Below are 20364 nucleotides of genomic sequence, written 5' to 3'. Positions count from 1 at the left end.
CATGATTCAAGAAAAATTTTAGTGAGTTATTGTAAATTGAACAGACCTACCTTTTCTGTCATGTTACAACTGATTATTTGTACAGTGAAGTTCTGAATATATGCGCTATGAGACATTTCTGTATCAAAATGGTAGGTGCATAATTTATGTGATTTGCACTGTACATGCTGTGGCTAACATTTGAAAGCACTGTTCTCTTTACAATAAAGCTGGTTTCCCCTGGGATGCACATCTGTTTTTAAGATAAATGGTCTCATCTCATTGACTGTGCTTTAATGGAACTAATACATTTCTTTATTATTGTTTTTTTTTCTACCAAATTTTAAGGCATTTGCGTGGTGGTCAGACTTAATGGTTGAACATGCAGAAACCTTCCTGTCATTGTTTGCGGTGGATATGGATGCTGCGTTAGAGGTGCAAGCCCCAGACACGTGGGACAGCTTTCCACTATTTCAGCTCCTAAATGATTTCCTCCGTGCTGACTGTATGTATTGTATTTTGACCATGTATTTTTGATAGGGCAAATCTGCCAGGTTATTGATGCTATTTCTGGCCTTTCCATACTGTACAGAAAACCAGTATGGGGTGGTACTTTAAAACAAATGTGTCCGTTTAATTTTGTGATTGCCTTAGGGGAAAATTGCTGCGTATATCATTTATTTATTTTACTTTAATATAAAAAAAATCTTCTTTTCCTGCCTTTCATTTGCTCAGGAATTTGTTTTAAGTAAAGATAAATTCCTGTTCAAAGTCAGGGAGTGGAACTTCTGTAATGTCCTATTCACTCAGGTTCCATGGTGGTGAGTGCATTATTGATGGTTAGTAAATTACTGTTATTTTCATTAAGCATTTCTGCCTGCACCATATTTTACAAAATATGGAGTCTCTCCCCTCTCCCCCCCGCAGCAACAGTTTAATAAAAGGAAAGGAAAGACATCTGGGTTTTATATTGAGTAAAATAAATGACATAAGGTTACTTTATACGCAAGAGAAATGCAAAGAAGCAAGGTTAGCCGTGGATTGAACTGTTTTCTCTCCTGTCATGTTACATGCTGGTAGGACAGGTGAGAGTTCCAGAAGTGCCCCCTATTGGCCTAACTCTGTTCCCATTGAAGCCAATGCTGTTAATTCCTGTTAACAGCAATGGGAGCAGAATTAGGCCAATTCTGAGTGCTCTTGGAAATCCCACGCAGTGCTGTCCAGTCCCATCTGACCCATGTTAGTAAATTAGACCCCAATCTTGCAAAAAGAGCCTATTACAGAATCAGGGCCTTAATTAGCTTCTTAAGACATGCCTAATGAGTGTTGAGGTTCCTCTTAGGAGAAAAACAATTTCCTGAATAAGAGTAGTGATTCTCTAATGAAGCATTGATTTCCCAGCCTGCACAGGCAGTGATGTTTACCACACTGTTTCATTTGTACTCTTTTTATAATAGCAAATAGTACATAATTGTTTTATCTCCAAATTTGATACTAATGGAGAAGAGCTACTGTTTGATTGTTCCAGTTAAGAGCTCAATCCTGCTGTGTTTATCACTGATCTTGATGGTTCAGGACTCCCAGTTATGAAATTTCTTCATATTAGCCAGCATATTCGTTGTGTAATAAAATGCCACTACTTGTGGGTTGTTACAGAGGATTCAGTAACAATAGTTTCTTACTATACTTTTATTTATCTATTCTAGATAATTTGTGCAATGGAAAATTCCACAAACACCTTCAAGACCTGTTTGCTCCACTTGTTGTTAGATATGTCGATCTGATGGAGTCCTCAATTGCACAATCAATTCACAGGGGCTTTGAGCGGGAATCATGGGAGCCAGTAAAGTAAGGAAATCTCCTTTGATACAATCGGAGTTTGGGTGCAAATGGATGGAGATTCGTACAGAGATGAAGTAGTGAACACTAGATTGGACATCCAGCAAATGCCTTATATTTTCTAGTACAATCCTAAAAATATAAGGCCTAATTTGTTAAGGGTTTTAAAGGTTTATGAGAAAAACAATATGTGATTTTTTTTTAGTGCAATGCTGACTTAAGTTGAACACTTTAGCTGTGCAAATGGAAATATGAGAAACATGAAATCCTCTCATTTTGCTTGGCTTTTTAGATCTTACTACCCAATCTAAAAAGCCTTTTCCAATGCTGCTCTTAAATGCAAATAGCTTCTTTTCAGAACAAAAACCTTGCTTTACTGTGTTCGGTCCAGCCCTATACATTGGGTGGGTCACTATTGCAATTTTTATTCCAAAAACTCATTTTTTTCCACCCACCCTGTGAAGGAATAATGCAGGGATGTGCTTTGTCAATTCAGCACCACTGCTGGTCGCTGGATTGATTTTTTTAAATATAATCTGTGAAGGGCACCAGCGCAAGATGCTGCTTTAAAGCTATGCACTTTCAGAAATAAACCTCTTTAAACCAGGTTCGGGAGAGATCCTGGAGGTACCTGCCCTAAAGGGAAACTTGGTGTGCTAACTGCTGGGGAGCAGAAATTAGAGGGAAGATTTGAGCAACACTATTTACTGATCTCATAGAAGTGATAGCTTAAAACTAAGAAATAAATGTAGCGAGAGACCAAACTCTTAGCCGAAGATCTGTGCAATTTTGAAAACATAAAGTCCTTTAAAACAATGGCAATTTTACAGTATAATTATTACTTTTTAAGTTTCTAAGCATTACAGAATACTGTCATGCTTGTTCCAAGAAGGCACGGTTAGATACTATGAAGGACGTGTATCCTTTAAAAAAAAATTAGAAGAGTAAGCTGAAAGATACCCAGTACAGGATATTGTTCTTCTCTGAAAAGTTACTGTGTAACAGGGGGTATGTCTTTCAGTGTTTTCCATACCAAAAAGAGATTCCATACCAGTTAAAAGAGATTTTGTGCTGACAGCCAGCCCTCCAAATTCAACCTGGAATATGATTATCCAGGATGGTTCTTGCTTTCTAGTACATCACCACCAGCGGTAAAATTTTGTGTGCCAAATTAGGCCCTCATTTACACCCGCGCAATCCCCCTTTTCAGTCATTTATCCCTTTTACAGAGGGACAAATGACTGCAACTCAGTATTCCATTATGTTGATACATGAGAAGGAATAGAAGAATCCAGCTCACTTTCCCTTTGCTGTCTTGGCTTTGCAGTGTTAACAGGATTAAAAACACTAAAAATTCATTTTTTACTCTAAAATAAGCAGATGTAACTCTGAAAATTCACAGGAAATGGATCTTTGAGTGGCAAAATGCCATTTTTACATAATCATTTCTTCAGATAGAACTGCATTTTAAAGGTAGCATTAGCTTTAATTTTACAGCATGGCTTTAGTAATAGATATGTTATAAAATTGGTGCAATCACTTCATGTAACCATGCTACTTAACCATGCATTTGACAAATAATTAGCTCCTTTTATTTTATTTGTTTTAAATCAGAAACTTGAATATGTTTAAAAATAATGAATATTCTTGGTTCTAACTAACCTTAGACTCAAATATAGATTTATATAAATGTATGTTTCTGTCACAACGTTTGGGTTTTGAAATGTTTTCTCAATGTTTTGGATATGTGGAACATAATCACTTTCAAAATTAAAGTAGGGAGTTTCTGATATGTTAATGCTATAATTTTAATGTATCCTTCAAGTTATGAAAACTTCTTTTCTTAGTCTAATGTTTCACTTTGAGACTAATCTGTCTCATAGAGTGAACTGGGATGCTTAAAAGTGCTTTGACACGGAGTACGTGTTCTGTTCATGGAAAGCTTATGTTCCTTTAGTGAAAACATGCATTTTAATAATTTCTTTCACTAGCAGATACTTCATTCTTAATTTACCAGAGAGAGAGAGTTGTTAAAGATAACTCATTGGGATTTGCCATAAGGCCAGTGAACATATCTGTGCAAAACATAGAGTACAATATGCACTGCGTGAAGGAAAATAGGGACTCTTATTCCGATCTTACTGATGATCATTTGGGGCATGGTTCAGAACTAGATGTTAAGGAATCTTCTTTCGGTGTCTCATGGGCAGGCAGTGTGCTATTCTTTACCAGACTGGATGTTTTCCTAGAAGATCTGCTCTAGGAATTATTTTGGGGGAGTTCTCTGGCCTGTGTTGTACAGGAGGTCAGACTAGATAATCACAATGGTTCCTTCTGGCCTTGGAATCTATGAATCCACAATAAACCTGCGAGCAGACTCAACATAACAGATGTATTTTACTTACTCTCCCCAACTCCACCACATACCTCCTCTTTCAGCTACCCATTCACACTATAAGACAGTTGATTTCTTTGGGCCATTTGTCCTATTTTGCAGCTCTACAGAGGTGACAATTGATAACCACCACTTCACATTTCCCAGATGAGTGCACAAGATTGTTTACACACTGATATTTGCCTGTTTTTACATTCACAAGAAAGTCTGAAAGAAATAGCATTCTAATACTGCAACAGTGCAACAGACACTAACTTGACCTTCTCCTGTTACACTATTGCATAGTAATGTAGCAGCAACAGTGGAAATGATACTGCTAAAAACATAAAACATCTTTGCCCTTGGAAAATTCTGCACAGCTTTACTCAGCTTTGAAGAAAGGCTTTCAACTTGGCCTGAAGAGGTGAAGCAGAATACATGTCTACTGCTATCCTGCTTTAGATCTTTACATCAAATTGTGAGAGTGAAATTCCATTACCTCGTGACAGCCAGGAAATTATTCCACAGCATAGTCTTTTTAAAAGGCTTCTCTGTGCTCATGCTTGCAATCAAGGCTGAAGTATATGTTCCTATATAACCTGACCAGATGGCAGTAGACAAGCATGTCATCTTTATATTTTCATTGCTGGATACTGTTCACCTTATGCTACGACTAGCTGGGTATAGAATCATATAAACAGTAAGATAGATGCCATTAAATATTGAAAACACTGAAGAAAAAATGTCCACATAATTTTCTCATGAGGGCTGTGTAATCTGCCTCTTTTGCACAAGCTCTGAGTAGCTATAGAACTTATGAGCATGGGTTACCTGCCCTGTAACAGTTTGCAGAGCTGGTATGTCTGTGCAAAACTACGCAGGGAAATTAAACAAAGTGAAACAGCAAACCCTATCACAGAGTGTCAGTTAGATCTGTTTGCAGATTGGTTTAGTATGTAAAGTAAGGAGAGAGGCAGCTTCATGCCCTTAGGTTTTTTTCCACTAGCTTCTCAGTGAGCTCTGAAATACATAGCAACCACCAGACACCTAAATGTGTACTGTATGCAGAGCACTTAGCAGCCGAGGTCCTCTTGAACAGACGGTCAGGTAATGACCACTGCTGGCCTTTTGAGTTGGTTTGGTAGAAAATTGTACAAATCTCTTCTGGGACACCTGAACAACCAGAAAAGTATCTTCTGTAACATTGTAGAAGTCACTGGATTTTAATACAAGACGGTTGGTCTCAGCACTTCTTTTCAATTTGCAAGTTGAATTTGCACACTGAAAACCCAACCAAATGGCTGCACTTTATTAAGGATTTATTGGTAAGCAGGTTATAAAAGGAAAATAAGATGTTGTAATAAATGGTCCATCAATTATTATAGATTGTTATAGAGTCCAACAGGTTGCTTACAACTTAATCTCTCTGAGCTTCTGTTCCCCATCTGTAAAAGGGGGCTAATAACCTTAAAGGGTGGGCTAGTGGATGGAGCACTGGACTGTGACTCAGGAGATATGGTTTCTGTTCCTAGCTCTGCCACTAGCCCAGTGGGTGAACTTGGACAAGCACTTCCCTGCTTTGTGCCTCGGTTTCCCTATCTGTAAATTGGGGATAATGATACTGACCCACTTTGTTAATGCTCTCTGATCTACTGAGGGAAGATGCACTATACAAGAGATAGGTATTGTTATGATACCCATGACTTCTAACTATCGACAATGCTTTATACTCGTGTACCTATAACCTTCCAAAACACATACTGCTAATGATGTTAACATTTGTTAATCATTTGTTAACCCTTTATAAATGTATCCTTAATATATTAATATAACATGTGACCAATTAAACAGAGTGAGTGTATCAGCAAGTCAGACAGAACAGGTGAGGTTGTCCTGCTAGAGAGATGTTCTGGGGAAAAGTGGCCTGCCAAGAAAAAGTTCTTGTAGGGTGTATATTATTTACGGTTACCACACCAGACATCAAGCCACAGACAGAGCACAGATTTTGCTACTAACTTCACTGATATGCCCCTAGTACTGAAGCCTTTGTAGAAAGACTACCACTTGGATTGGTTCAGCATTTATAGTAATCAAATAGGATTTCTAGAGGAATCAGAGGAACAGCTGATCTAGCGGATCAGTAAGTGATTTCAGGGTACCTGTGGGAACTAAACGTTTAAGCACCAACAAGTCTCTAATTTATTTACATGTTCTGTACCTAGGTGGGCTAACTCAATAAAAACTCCATGGTTTTCTGGCCACTCTGTTATATCAATTGTATAGTATGGCATTTATTATGTAGTTTCTTATGCATTTATACTGGTTTTCTTTGGTCAATACTACAACAGGGAAAGTGAACTTTTTAATTTATTTTCATAGGGTACAATACAATGATGCCATTAGTCACTGATAGTGTGGCTGTGATGAGGTTTTTATAGCTAGACAATGGAGGTATGAATTGTAGAAATGTAGAAAATAGAAAAAATTGGGAGTAAATAGAACAATGCAAAATGAGCTGTAATATATGGAGATGTACCTATCTCATGGAACGGAAGGGACCCTGAAAGATGATTGAGTCCAGCCCCCTGCCTTCACTAGCAGGACCAAGTACTGATTTTGCCCTAGATCCCTAAGTGGCTCCCTCAAGGATTGAGCTGACAACCCTGAGTTTAGCAGGCCAATGCTCAAACCACTGAGCTATCCCTCTACAATCTGTACAATCTGACAGAACGTCCCTTATCACATACATTAGGCCCCAGTTCTGAAACTGGATCCTCGTAGACCAACCAATCTTCTGCCACTATTGAGCTGAGTGTCACCTCCATCAGACTGCTGGATTGGGGCCAAATTTAACATCTTGTATTAAAATAGATATGGGCTGATTTTTAGAAGCAACTTCCCATTTTGTACCTGTAATTTTATGGCCTGAATAAATGCAGACACAAATATTTATGGATGATATTGATGTCATTTACAGATCTAGCTACCTGATTGCAGGGGCAAATCAGATCATTAGATGTGTAAATGAGATCAGTTGCACCTGCAAAATTGTGAATGCAAAGGAGAAGGTTTTTTTCAAAATCAGGCCTTGTGTGTTAACATTACACTACATACACTACATTATTTTGCTGTTAAAAGTTGTAACTTATCTTTGCAAGGGCCACAAAGCATCAGCAAAATAATGTGTTGTGTAAAAAAAAATGTTTAAATGTGAGTACAGTATAGTATTTTCTGTGGAAAATCATTTTAATAATACTATGTTTTAATGAATATGACACTAAGTGTCTTCTTGAATTTTTAGTATTAAAAATAAAGGTTTTTTTGATTTATGTGTTCACCATTTGGCTAATCTCTTTCAGTTGCTCTTCCTTATACATTTATATGTTATCCATCCCTTGCTATTTTTGATTTATTCAATATTAATATTAACTACACGGACATACCATTCCTAAAGATCTAACAATTTCTCAGTCATTATGAAATAGGTGTATCATTTGAAAATCATATTCACTTTAAGAGGCATATACGCATCTTGAATGGAAACTGGATGGTTTTGTTGCATGAGAAGGCTCCTATATATGTTTCTTCATTCACAAGGAGAACAAGCAGATAGTGTGAAGTCAAATTTACCAGAAACATAAATAAATCAGAAAGCATCTTTTCACCCCAAAATGACATTAGACTGTATTTTTCCCTGGAGGTGGAACTTTGTTCAAAAGTTAAGAATGGAAATCCAAGTCATTCTGCCTCTTGGCTGTGTAACTAATGCAGGGGTCGGCAACCTTTCAGAAGTGGTGTGCCGAATCTTCATTTATTCACTCTAATTTAAGGTTTCGCGCGCCAGTAATACATGTTAACATTTTAGAAGGTCTCTTTCTATAAGTCTATAATATATAATTGAACTATTGTTGTATGTAAAGTAAATAAGGCTTTTAAAATGTTTAAGAAGCTTCATTTAAAATTAAATTAAAATGCAGAGCCCCCCAGACCGGTGGCCAGGACCCGGGCAGTGTGAGTGCCACTGAAAATCAGCTCGTGTGCTGCCTTTGGCACCCGTGCCTGAACTAATGCCGTGAAATGCAGTTACTGGCTGACTCTTGTAACGATACGGTTTAAACGTATTATTGCATTAGCAATTTTATATCCAGTATTGTTGATGCAATTATGTCTATCTTTGTTTTCTGATGTTATAAGATTGACCATAAGAAATGCAGCTCAAAAATGTATTTACACCTATAGAAAATTGCTAATATAATTTAATTGCTCCATTGGAAGAGGAGAACATGAAATTATACAGTTCTGCAGTATGGCCGTTAAAGCTGCCTAGAAGACAATAGCTGTATAGGGAGTGGAAGAGACCTTCCAAAGCAGAGTTCCGGAATGACCACCCTCTGTGTTCATATTGCTGAGCCAGACAATTAAGGCTGGATTAATTTTTAAAACATCTCATAAACTTTAGAGGCTAAGTGCCTGAAACTGCATGAATTCCAGTCACTGGCAAAGCTTCCTCTGACTGCACTGCTACAGAATTAAGCATTAAATCTGGTGTCCTGACTCAGGTTTTACTGTCTCCTTCCTCAAACTCCCAGTGGGAATAAAGACACAATAAAAATTGAGTCGGGACTTCTGGATTTGCCTTTGAAATGAGGCTGTAAAGAATTTTCTTGGTTTATGCCATAATATGCTATGTAAAAGCAGAAAGAGAGTTTTCAGAAAATGACTTATGTCTTGTTGATCAGATAGCGCAAGGAATAAACTTCCCAAATTCTACATCTTCCAGATACCAAAACCCCATGTTCATGTAAAATATTGTTATGATGAGATGCTTTTAAAATACGGTTATAACTATTTTACCAATGTAGGGACATTAAAATGTTTCTGGATGTTTTGGAAATCCTGGGCATGCAGCGTCATTGTACTGTACGTTGTTTCTGGGAAGCATATTACATTAAACCACCTTGTATTTGATAGACAAAATCATTTTTTAAAAGTTCTCTTTCATGTAATAATTATGTGTCTTGATAATGCTATTAAATTTATAATGCCCAGCTATACGTCCTTCAGAAATTAACCATTGAGTACATCCCATGGCCCTATTTCCAAGTGGGAAACATTCGCACACAAATCTCATGCTAAGTAATCAGGATCTGTTCATAAATCTCTGCATACCATACTGAAAACACACACCTAGATGTCAGTGCACATTATAAAGTGTTCCTCCTCCCTGACCGTTAGGCCATGATCTAGCAAACGGAGACACACAGGGAGATTCTTGTACCTGCGGAGCCCCACAAGGGTCTGCATGCATGGATACAGTTGCAAGATTGGAATCTTTCTCTTCTGGTTGGCAGAGCAGCGTTCATGTGCTCCAAACGGAAACAAATCTATAACATTTGGAGAGAGCAGGGTAAATGGAGAGTTTTCATTAAGGATAAAAGCCTGGCACCATTGAGTTCAATGGCAAAACTTCCATTGATTTCAGTGGAGCCAGGATTTCACCCTCAGTGTTTACTACTTTCAACTCTGATTCCAACACAAAACCTTTAAAATTCCTGATAGGTCTTTCAGTGTAGCTGTTTCATATATCCATCCAATCTAAATGTTGATATAAGAATTCAGATTTGCTTGCTCGTGGTATATTTTTAAATTAAAAGCTACTTTCTGTGCTCTGAAATTGTATCAGGACCTGTAAATTAAGTTATTTCGTGTGGGTGTTTGAGTAGTTTGTTAATTTGCGGTTTTGTGATTTTTCTTCTTTTGTTAATTTTTTTAGGTAACTTGCTTTTTATCACAGACTAAAAAAATAACCACACTTAAGCCTTCCATATTCATGCTTCTTTCTGAAATGTTTTGCTTTAGTTTTTTGACTGTTGTCCTGCTGTGAACTTTGCAGATTTGTTTATGAGTGTCACGTGCTTCTGCTACATCTGCATTGTCACTGTTATGGTATTTTTCTTTCTGTCTGTTTCTTCCACAGGAGTTTAACAAGTAATCTGCCCAATGTGAATCTACCAAATGTGAATCTCCCTAAAGTACCAAATCTACCAGTTAACATCCCACTAGGCATCCCACAAATGCCTAGCTTTTCTGCACCGTCATGGATGGCTGCTATATATGATTCTGAGTGTGTATTGAGTTCACATTAGATCTCATTTAAATTTAAAGTAATCTTGGCATGGATATGTGTTGTTTGTTTCTGTGCATTATATATAACTTTAAAAGAGTGACAGAGATAGATAATTAGATATTTTACTAAATGAGGCAACCCTTATGTATTTCTGGCATGTACATTAGAAGTTTTTATAAATATTGAGACTTTGTCTTACGCCCGCTGGAAGCTTGAGCAAGCGTCTCACTTCACAAAATAATTGTTGATAGTGGGCTGTAGTCCTGTTGGAGTATAAACTACAGTACGTAAATATAAGCTGACATGTCTCAAACGATAGGAAGAACCAACTGCAGTGCAAGCTGACTAATTTCCATGGACCAGATGTAGATCTAAAAGTGAGTTTTTATTTTTCTGCAAGTTCCTTATTGCCTGGAATTCTTGTACAATATTTCAAACAAAGGGGGGAGACATCTATAAGGATTCTTATGCATGACATGGGGAGCCCAAATGGTAATTGAATTCTAGAACCTCCATCCCAGCCTCGATACTTAAAAATCATTCCAAATGTCTTGAATCAAACGTAGGAAATCAAACAGGGCCCAAGTCACTAGTATGTAATAACCAGTGCCTAACACAAGATTGTTAACCTTGTGACTGTCCTATGATGTAGGACACATACTCAATGAAGAGGCATGATAGATGTGTGTTTTTCAGTGTAGGTCATGTGACTTCTGTAATTATGGTGGGTCCCCCTTAACAGTCACAGCCATTGAGTGATGCCAGAGATTGATACCCAAAGGGATAAACAAAGCTGCCACTTAGTGTTGGGCCATCATTCTAATAACATTTACCAGCATAAAAATTGAGACTTTCTAAGTTCTCACTTCAAATTGCTGAACTTTACCTAGTGTGACATGGCAGAAGGATTATCTCAGCCAGTCAAAGCACAGGGATACTGGACAGTTTCTGAGCTGCCCATGTCCTGTTGTTTTTTGACAGCCATGCAGTATGCACACCCTGGTGCTTTGACTCAGAAATCTGACCCACCTGCTCCTCATAAACCACCTTCCTCCTGAGGGAAGTTCAAAGTCACCAGCACCGCCCCAGATGGCCTCTCCCTACTCCCTCACTCCTTCTGTGACCATCCATTCCCCATCCTTTCTTCCCTCTTAAAAGCTGAAAGGGGAGAAATGCCAGGCCATGCCATGCCAGGCCAGCAAAGCACCAAGGTCCCAATTCATGAAAGGAACCCACTGCAGGAAGGTTAACTTTAAGCACATGCTTACATGCTTCTCTGAATCATGGCCTCAAACGCACATGTCCGTTTAAGCACGAGTACCATGGAAGTCAGTAAGGCTACACATGTGCTTAACATTAAGCATGTGCTTTCAGCAAAGTTTTTTGTGTTGCTAAGGGTTGGGATCCCCAGAATAACTTGCCAAGCAGCAGCACCTCAGGGTATATCTGCACAGCAGCTGGGAAATGTAATTCCCAGCTCGGGTAGACGTACACACGCTAGCTCTCCTCGAGCTAGCACTTACATGTAGCAGTGTGTCCGCAGTGGCATGGCTGGTGACTCAGTCTAGCCACCCAAGTACCATCCCCCGCATCCCTCTGGGTATGTGCTTTCCCAAAGAGGGAAAGGGAGGCAGTGTTCAAATTGCTGCTCGGTTCCCTTCCCTGAGCTGCATGCTCTGCACAGCTTGGTAAACCAATACTCGGAGCAATCTAAATAAACCTGAAAACAAACAAAGTCTGACAGATCTACAGTGGAGTCGCATCATAGGCACATTAACTTACGCAATTTTAACTATACGCGCTCGGCAAAACAAAACAACAAAGAGAAAAAGAACAGTTTAAATACTGTACCTGTAGTGCGGGCGATTCTGCCCACCATTCCACTCAATGAGCGTTTGACTATACGCGATTTTCGCCTTACGCGCTGGCTTCAGAACCTAACCCCCGTGTAAGATGCAACTCCCCTGTATATCATGCTTTGATCTTTTTCTTATACCCGAGCTGCTGATAGGTTGACATGGTAATTGATTTGTTTAACAATTTGTATTTAAGAATAAATTGTAACTTTACCCAAAGACGAAAAGTCTCACAGTAACAATAAACATCGACTTTTTATTGGGCAGGAAGGGTGGCAGAGGGGGGCAATGGTCCAGGTACAGGAAACTACACGTAATTTACATCTACACCTGGATCCTACTGATATGCTCTATACTAATACTAACGAACTGGAGGCAAAGCCAGTGACCTTTTATTTAAAAAAAAATTGAAATATTAGAGTAATTTACGTTTCAAAGAAATACAACTCATATTCATGCTAAGTTGACTGTGTTAAAGGCTAGATTAGGCAGTATCTGTAAATAATACTTGAAAGTTTGTATTACTTTTTTCTCTGTGCATGCTCTGTGATCTTGTTTTTGAAAAGATAAGAATCAAGACATGACAGTAAAGTTGACAATCATCTTTAATAAAACTAGAGCTTAAGTGTAAAAAGCATTTTGCAAATTTCTATGTGATCAAAGCAATTTTGGTGCTATTTCACTAACAATGAACAGTTCATTTTGGACATAACATAGAATATTACTTTCCTCCCAGGAAAACCTAATAATGAGCTGTTCAAAAGAAGAAAAAAATACGGAGAGTAATTTTTTTGAAAATTCTGAAACCAGATGGGTGTCATAATGTTGTTGTAATAAATACCAATTATTGCATTCATGTGTATTTAATTATTTAAAACATAAATTCATGCAGTTCCAAAACTGGGATTAGATTAGAAAAAGTTTAATTATTCCTAAACATAGGTCTCAAACAGAAGAAACTACAAATATAGATAGGTTGACTCTCGGGGCTGTGCTGTTGAAGTTACACAAAATAGTTTTTTGACTAAAGATACCATTTAAGGAAATGCCTGATTCTCTATCTTTTCAGTGTCCCAATTCCCTTGTACCCACTCACCGTTCATTATTAAGGACTTGTTTCAGTGTTACCTCTCCCTTAGTGTCAGATACATCTGTTCCTACTTCTGAGCTGATTCGTTCTTTAAATTGTTACCTTTGTTAGCACAAGCCTCACAGGACCCCTCTAGCATGTTGGGAGTATGGTTTTCACCTGGCAGTAGCCATGTATGCATCGGCTATATTTTCCTCTGTAGCATTAACTCAATGCAGCTGGCATCTGTCACAATAGAAACACCCTTCCTCATCCGTTTCTATAGATGATGTCAGCACAAGTGGTAATGCATGGTGTGTCAAACATCTTATCAATTACTGTGTTAGCATTCGTGGTATGCGAGGAGGGGGTTAAAGCGCTTGAAGATCTCTTGGTAATTGTCATGAAAAAAAGAGAGGGAGAGAAAAGGGTTATAGATAAATTTTTCTGCACCAACAAAACACAATCAAGGCCTGTATTTTATTCTCTAAGTGGAGGTTTTAGACACAATTATAGTTAAAAAGAACCAAAGTAGCTATACACAACGAGCCCGAAGCGTCCCATCTGTGCAGAGGAGTGGGTAAGACTATGCACTTTGGAAAGAATTCAGACTTTTGCAACAGACCAAAGACATAGCAAAAAAATAGAAATTAAAAAAAAAAATCTGTTGTCCTGTAGATGCCTTCGCAAGAGGCTGATCTGTGAGATGTGGAGTAGTCAACCTAACCAAAACTCTTTCACATGAGATGTCTAGTGTTCTTAGTTCAATTGACTTACCCTGATTTTTTTCCAGCTGTTCAAGAGATAAGGTGTGTCCTCGCTCACCACTTGTTAGCACTGTCCTTTACCTGGTAAATGTTGGGGAAAAAAATTAAAAATATATCATTTGAAGGAAAAAAATGCATGAAACCCTAAATTTGAATAACTGCATACATTCATGTACTGTAGTTATTGTCAGTCAAGGGTTTTCTACTACAAATTTGAGCCTTAATTTTAAATAATCACATATGTCAATGTGGTTATTAGCTAAGGCTGATTTTTACCATACACACTTTTTCCAGTTAATGTGCGTAATTCATAATTTTGTCTTATCATCTGGTCTGGAAAGATTTGTGAGTTATAACAGCAAGGTAGACTAGGCAAATGTATGGTAAAACTCAAAAGCCTGATGATGGAGATTACCCAGCATTGTTCTGTGTATTAAGCCACTGTATGCCCTCAACTTGTACAAGAATGGTCTCCACATCAGGTTTCCAATAGCAGGGTCCTGGGTCTGACTTCTGTTTTCATTTTACCCTGCCAGCAATGGATCAGGAACCTCTGAAGATCTGTTTTGGAAACTTGATGCCCTACAGACCTTCATTCGGGATTTACACTGGCCTGAGGAAGAATTTGGAAAGCACCTAGAACAGCGTCTAAAACTTATGGCAAGTGACATGATCGAGTCTTGTGTTAAGAGGTACGTCTGAACAATGGAACTGGAAGGGTCTCTAGTAGCAGATCACAATAAATTGTTGGGGGTGGGGGGGTTGCCCTATCTTATTAGAAGAGAGGGGGCTGTACTTTACCTTTCATGTTGACTTCAGCCATTATCTTTTTAAGCCCTAATTTATTTCCATCCAAGACAGGCTTGGTGGTAGCACACTTTTTATCTCTGCAAATTATTGACCTCTAAAAGGCAACATCTTTTAAATGTAGGCTCTAGATGATGCCTATTCCCAATAAGGCAACAAACTTTCCTCTGGCCTGAGAAAAGCAAATGGCAAAAGAACAGGTAGAGGCAGATGAAAGCCACAGCAGGTATGTGCAGGTGGCTCTGTGCCACCGTTGTCTGGCTGCACTGCAAGTGCAAGCATGTGTTTTAATGTTCTCTGATTCCTGGCTGTTTGGATCCACAACCTCCCCATTCACGACGTGCAGACATTTGGGCTCAGAAATTGGAACTCAGAACAAATGGTGGTTATAGGGTTGCTTTGCTGCTGTGAAATAAAACACAGTGTACAGATAATTGGATTAAAGGCCAGAGCCCACAGCTTTTATTGAAATACAGTAACTCCCACTGCGGGTTATCTGGCAGCCAATTAGCCCTGCAATGCCAGGTAATGTTAAAACTTGAGGAGAGCCATCCTGTCATGGACACCAAAGAGATGCATTTTCCCATGCTACAGCCCCCAAACTATCTCAGCCTCTGGGAGGAACATGATTCCTCTGTGCACAAGAGGCCCCTCCCCGACAGCATATGGAAGTAAGGCCCTCCTCCATGCTCGTTGTTGTTCCTCCCACCATTTTCAGCACATCTCTTCTGAACTCTGTGCAGCCATTTTACAGGAGGTGGCTCTGGCAGCTTCTACCTTCTCAAGCTGAGCTCGGCCAGGGCCCTTTCAAGTTGCCTGCATTAACAGCAAACACCCCAGTCTTTGTAGCATTGCGCAAGGGAATTTATCCTGATCTGCGCCATTGCAGGCTAAGGTGCCAACTTCCCTTTTTGCAACCAAGGTGGGACCTGCCTTTGGGCATCAGTGCTTCATTCTTCTGTACAAACCGGATCTCGCTGCAGGAGGTTCTGGACAAAGGTGGTAGAGAAAACATATCGGTGCACTGGCAGGCAAAAACTTTTTCCCAGTCCCTGATACTGTGATCAGATTTATCCTGAGCCTGTGAGCGAGGACCAGTCTGAAAAATCTCAAACTCATGAAGTCAGTCATCCCTCAGAACTCAATGTCCCGCTTCCCTTATATTAACACCATTAAAAGGTCCCTTTTCCAGACCCCAAGGGAGGGCGAGTAGGAAGCACTGCACGCTGCCAGTGAGGGAGTAGGAATGACCCCTGCTCTCAGCACTTGCCAGCCTGGGGAGAGGCAATTTGCATCCACGTGTACAAGGGCCACCCAGCACCAGCCTCTTGCTGCAATTCCCTGCACCACTGCCATGTCGCAGGAAGGCCATAGCGGCCAGCAAGGTCAACCTTCCCCACCATAGCAAAACAAAGAAGGAAAAGGGAAAAAGAGAGGCAGATGTGAGATGCCCACAGCCGGCATCAATTTCCCAGCACTGTCCCCCAGGTCACAGCAAGGTCTGTTCCCACAGAGGTACAGATCTTCATTCACATGTAAACCTTTGGGTGTTGATAAAGTCTCCTTCCTGATCATCCAAAAGGCACGTGTAACTGTCAAGTTAGTGAAGTCTCTTACTCTGTATTGTCCTGCAGATGCAAACTGCACAATAGGTCATAAAGATTCGTTAATTATGTTGTGCCTTCTTTAAAGGTCTTGAGATGATCGTGATACCTGTGGCATTAGAAAAGTTCCTCTTTCTTGCTCTGCCGGTATATTGTCGGATATAAATGCTGAGTGTCTTCAGTTCTTTCCGTTGTCTGACTCTGTTCTCTAAGAGCAAACTGAAAATAGATGCATCAGTCTGAACCTCTAGTTAGCATTATATAAATGGTAAATATTAGACTAAGGAAATAACTAAGTGGAGTTTAGCGGTTCTACACCACAGAAAAAGTGTAGGATTATCCCTGAAGAAGGATAGCTGCTGGCTTGCGGCTCAGTCCTTTGAGCAGTAAAGAGGATTCTTCTTGGGTTGGATTTCTCTTGCTTCTCCATGCGTTTGCTTTGACTTGTCTCACCTACCTGCATGTGTCCGTGCAATACAGTGCTCTGCTCTTCACTGGCCGTTCAGGGTGCCTCCCGGCTCCATGACCATGATATTTCTTTTCTCTTTCCTTTAAAATAACTAGCCCTTCCATTGCTATTCTTTGGGGAGTAACTTGGGGTATTCTGTACCTCAGAGTCCTTCTGTTCTATACTTTCGTTTCCCTTTTAAATACATTTCCTGTAATTAGAGAGCAGTTCATGATGATGCTTCAGAAATGGGCGTGATCATGCTCATCTTTCCAGGCAGACACAAAACGATGGTCCTGCTCATTTAAAGATTCGATCACCTAGTGTCAACATCAGGGTGCTAACCCCTGTGCTTTGGCTAACGTCTGGTAATGGTAATTACATCAGGCTCAATCCACTGCTGGCATAAGCCAATGATGCTGTGCTCCCTGCTTACACCAATTGCGAATTTGGCTCATTCTGTCAACCTGTATTTCCATAGCAGTTTCAGTTTGACGTGGTATTTTTCTTCACTTCTTCCTCTGACCTACAGCTAACTCTTGCTGTGCACTGTTGAACAGCTGCCACGTTTCACAAGTGGCTGCATCTCAGTGTGGGGGAACTGAGCTCCCCTGTCAAAACCCTGACTCTGCTATCAGAGCCAAGCTGGCCGGCCCATGTGCTCATACAGATCTGATTGCAGAATCAGGAGCTTCATTTATAGATATCAGCCTGCACTTCCATAGCTCTTTCTGATCCTTAAAGGTCAAAGGTATTAGTTGTAATTGATATTATTTGTTTCTAATTCCAGGCTTCTCTGTTAATTTCTTGGTCCAGGCCCACTGATGTAGTGATTCTGTGTTGTATTTCTAATAATGAATATAGTACTCCCTTAACTACAAAGTCCCTCTAACGTTTTGCATTCAGGGAATTCAGGAATCGGGACATTACTCATGATGCTAGGAGTATTCCTAATATGAAATACTGGAGCCACTTATGGCCCAGTAAGTATTTTAAAATTATTGTCAACCAATCCTGCAGTCTTTAGTCAGACAAAACTCTTATTGAAATAAAAAATTTAACTCCCACTCAAATTTTAACTGAATAAAATTTAGCAAGGACAACAGAATTTGTATGTGTGTAATTACACACATGCACTATTTTACAACTGACTTTTTGTAAAGGTATCCTGGTAGGTTTGCAAAATCAAAGAAAGATTCAGGCAAGCAATAACACTGTGAAAAGATAGAATTGCAATAATCCAGTAGTGGCCTTCCAGTTAAGCAATTAACAGGTTTGTATCATCTGTGTTTAGTATTGTGTACCAATAGACAGAATTTCCTTTAATTCATCACGTTTACTGTTTGATTGCATTTCAACTGTAGGTATAAATTAGCCAAAACAGTCCAAATTATAGGTGTACACTTTTAACACTTCTATTTGTAATCTCATCACACTGCTTACCAAGTATGAGAAAGTAGTAGTTTCTCTGAGACCGTTACACACCTTATCCGTAGCACAGAGTGTTTCTTTTTAAATTGGAAAATCATTTTTAGTAAAACACATTTGAAATAATTGTATTCTATCATTTATGGTAGCATTAAATTTTCTCTTTCACTAAGCATTGTGTTCCACATATTATTAGCTACAGTATCTTAAACACCAACTGAAATGGTCTTTTCCTACTTTCTTTAATAGAACCAGGATTGCATTTGAAGTAAAGCTGCAAAAAACCAGTCGATCAACAGATTTCCGAGTCCCTCAGTCAATATGCACCATGTTTAATGTTATGGTTGATGCCAAAGCTCAATCAACAAAACTTTGCAGTATGGAAATGGGCCAAGAGGTAAAAATGCAAATTATTTTTTATATAATTTAGAGAAAACTTAATGAATTTTCCCATCTCCTATTCTGCTAGTTTCAGAAACATTCTAACAATTGTGGATTTTAGCCTTCCGTATAGAGTATGCCAATGAATATTCAGGGTCTCTCCATCAAATAAATCTAATGGATATGGACATTCAGAATTCCAGTCATTTAGTAGTGATGGTTGGCAAGGATTGTGGGGTGTGTAAGGTATCTTTAAAGCCTGCTGATGCATGATGAATGTGTTTATTGAGTCATTAACTCCACCTTGGAGCCAGAGGTATCTTTGCCAAAAAGCTGGATATTTACATGTAGTCACCAAATGTATAAGATATGATTATTTTGAGTAGACAAACAGGAAGAAAACAAAAGTATTAAACTGTTTGTTTTGTTAAAAGACAACTTCCTAAAATTTATTTGAATTCCACCTGGTTTGACTTCCTTGAATATTGGCTGAAATCAGCAAGTTTTATGATCCCAATTGTCCAGGTTCTTAATGACTCAAGGTTTCAAAAACAATCCAGTTTTGGTCACCTGCTGATCTATTTTGTTCCTTGTAGAGACATTGTTGCAGGCTGAAAATTCTGTATTTAATATTCAAAGTAGAAAGACACGCTAAATTGGGCTAGATTAAATGCATCATCATGCTCATTGTGCTCCAATGGCTTTAAGCCAAGTTATATATTCATATGCCAGGCTCGAATCAATTCAGAACTATTGCTTGGATCTCCTGTCCTGTTGCCAACGGGCGTCTCCTAGATAAGATCTTCCACTACAGCTTTACATGTTCGGAATTTATAATAAATCATTGCAAGTTGTTTGTTCTTTTTAATTATTTATCTCACTCTGATCTATAATCCTCCTTAAGGGTCTGACCCAAAGCTCATTTGAGTCAGTGGGAGTTTGACTTTGGCCCATTGTCCTTTATTTTTTTATGTTTTCAGTTGTAACATTTTGTTTGTGACTCTCTCTTTCGGGGGAAGGGGAGTTTGAAGCTTTTGATGGTTGAGTTTCTTTCCTCAGCCACCTATCCAGTGTAGGGCATGTACTAAATGGACTCTCGTCAGCCCAAGGCCTGGCTGTTAGGCTGGTTGGTGGAATCACAACATTTCCACTCTCTGGTTGTTTCTCCATTCTTGCCCTCCATCTCCTCCTTTTATCCCCCAGTTCTTCAACCCGACAACAGCCATGTTGGCTGCTTCCTATCAGCCAGGAGGGTGAGCGTTGCAATGCTAATACCTTCATCTACTCCTCGATACACTGCAAATCAAGCACTAAACCTTAGTGAATTAAATTAGTGGGAGGAGTGACATTTCTGAGCTCAGGCAGACTCCCACGGTACATGGGATACTGCAGGGCTAGCTAGTTATGTTAATAAAAATGGTCAAGTCTGTTACCCAGTAACACAGGGATCTGATAGCACTGGCTAAATCCAGAAGTAGTGTTGGCAGGAGTTGTGTATATTTCCTCGTACATCCTTCAATACGGCAGTTTCGTTTGAACTATATGTGTCAGTGTATGATGGAGGCCACCATTTGGCCTGAGACAAATTTAAGATCTTCAGAGATCAAAGCCCTGCATTCAACCCACTCAGCCACTCAACTATTCTCTGTGGCGCCAAGAGCAAGCATAAGTCTCTGGAAATCTTT

The 20364-nt window shown here is 39.2% G+C and overlaps 1 protein-coding gene across 5 annotated transcripts in view; it reads left to right on the top strand.

Annotated features, from left to right (window-relative positions):
• The window catches only part of CADPS (calcium dependent secretion activator), a 356811-nt gene that overhangs the window by 282673 nt on the left and 53774 nt on the right, over positions 1–20364 (top strand). For 4 of the 5 annotated variants that reach the window (XM_045025307.1, XM_045025309.1, XM_045025312.1 and 1 more), the window contains 5 exons: positions 328–484; positions 1686–1827; positions 10170–10316; positions 14548–14703; positions 18548–18695. In XM_045025307.1, the coding sequence (XP_044881242.1) occupies positions 328–484; positions 1686–1827; positions 10170–10316; positions 14548–14703; positions 18548–18695 (750 nt within the window). The remainder of the gene's footprint in view (positions 1–327; positions 485–1685; positions 1828–10169; positions 10317–14547; positions 14704–18547; positions 18696–20364) is intronic. The other variant, XM_045025308.1, reaches the window with a different exon arrangement.

The sequence above is a fragment of the Mauremys mutica genome, chromosome 7, assembly GCF_020497125.1.
Source record: "Mauremys mutica isolate MM-2020 ecotype Southern chromosome 7, ASM2049712v1, whole genome shotgun sequence".
Lineage (NCBI taxonomy): Eukaryota > Metazoa > Chordata > Testudines > Geoemydidae > Mauremys > Mauremys mutica.
This window is presented reverse-complemented; position numbering and strand designations above follow the sequence as displayed.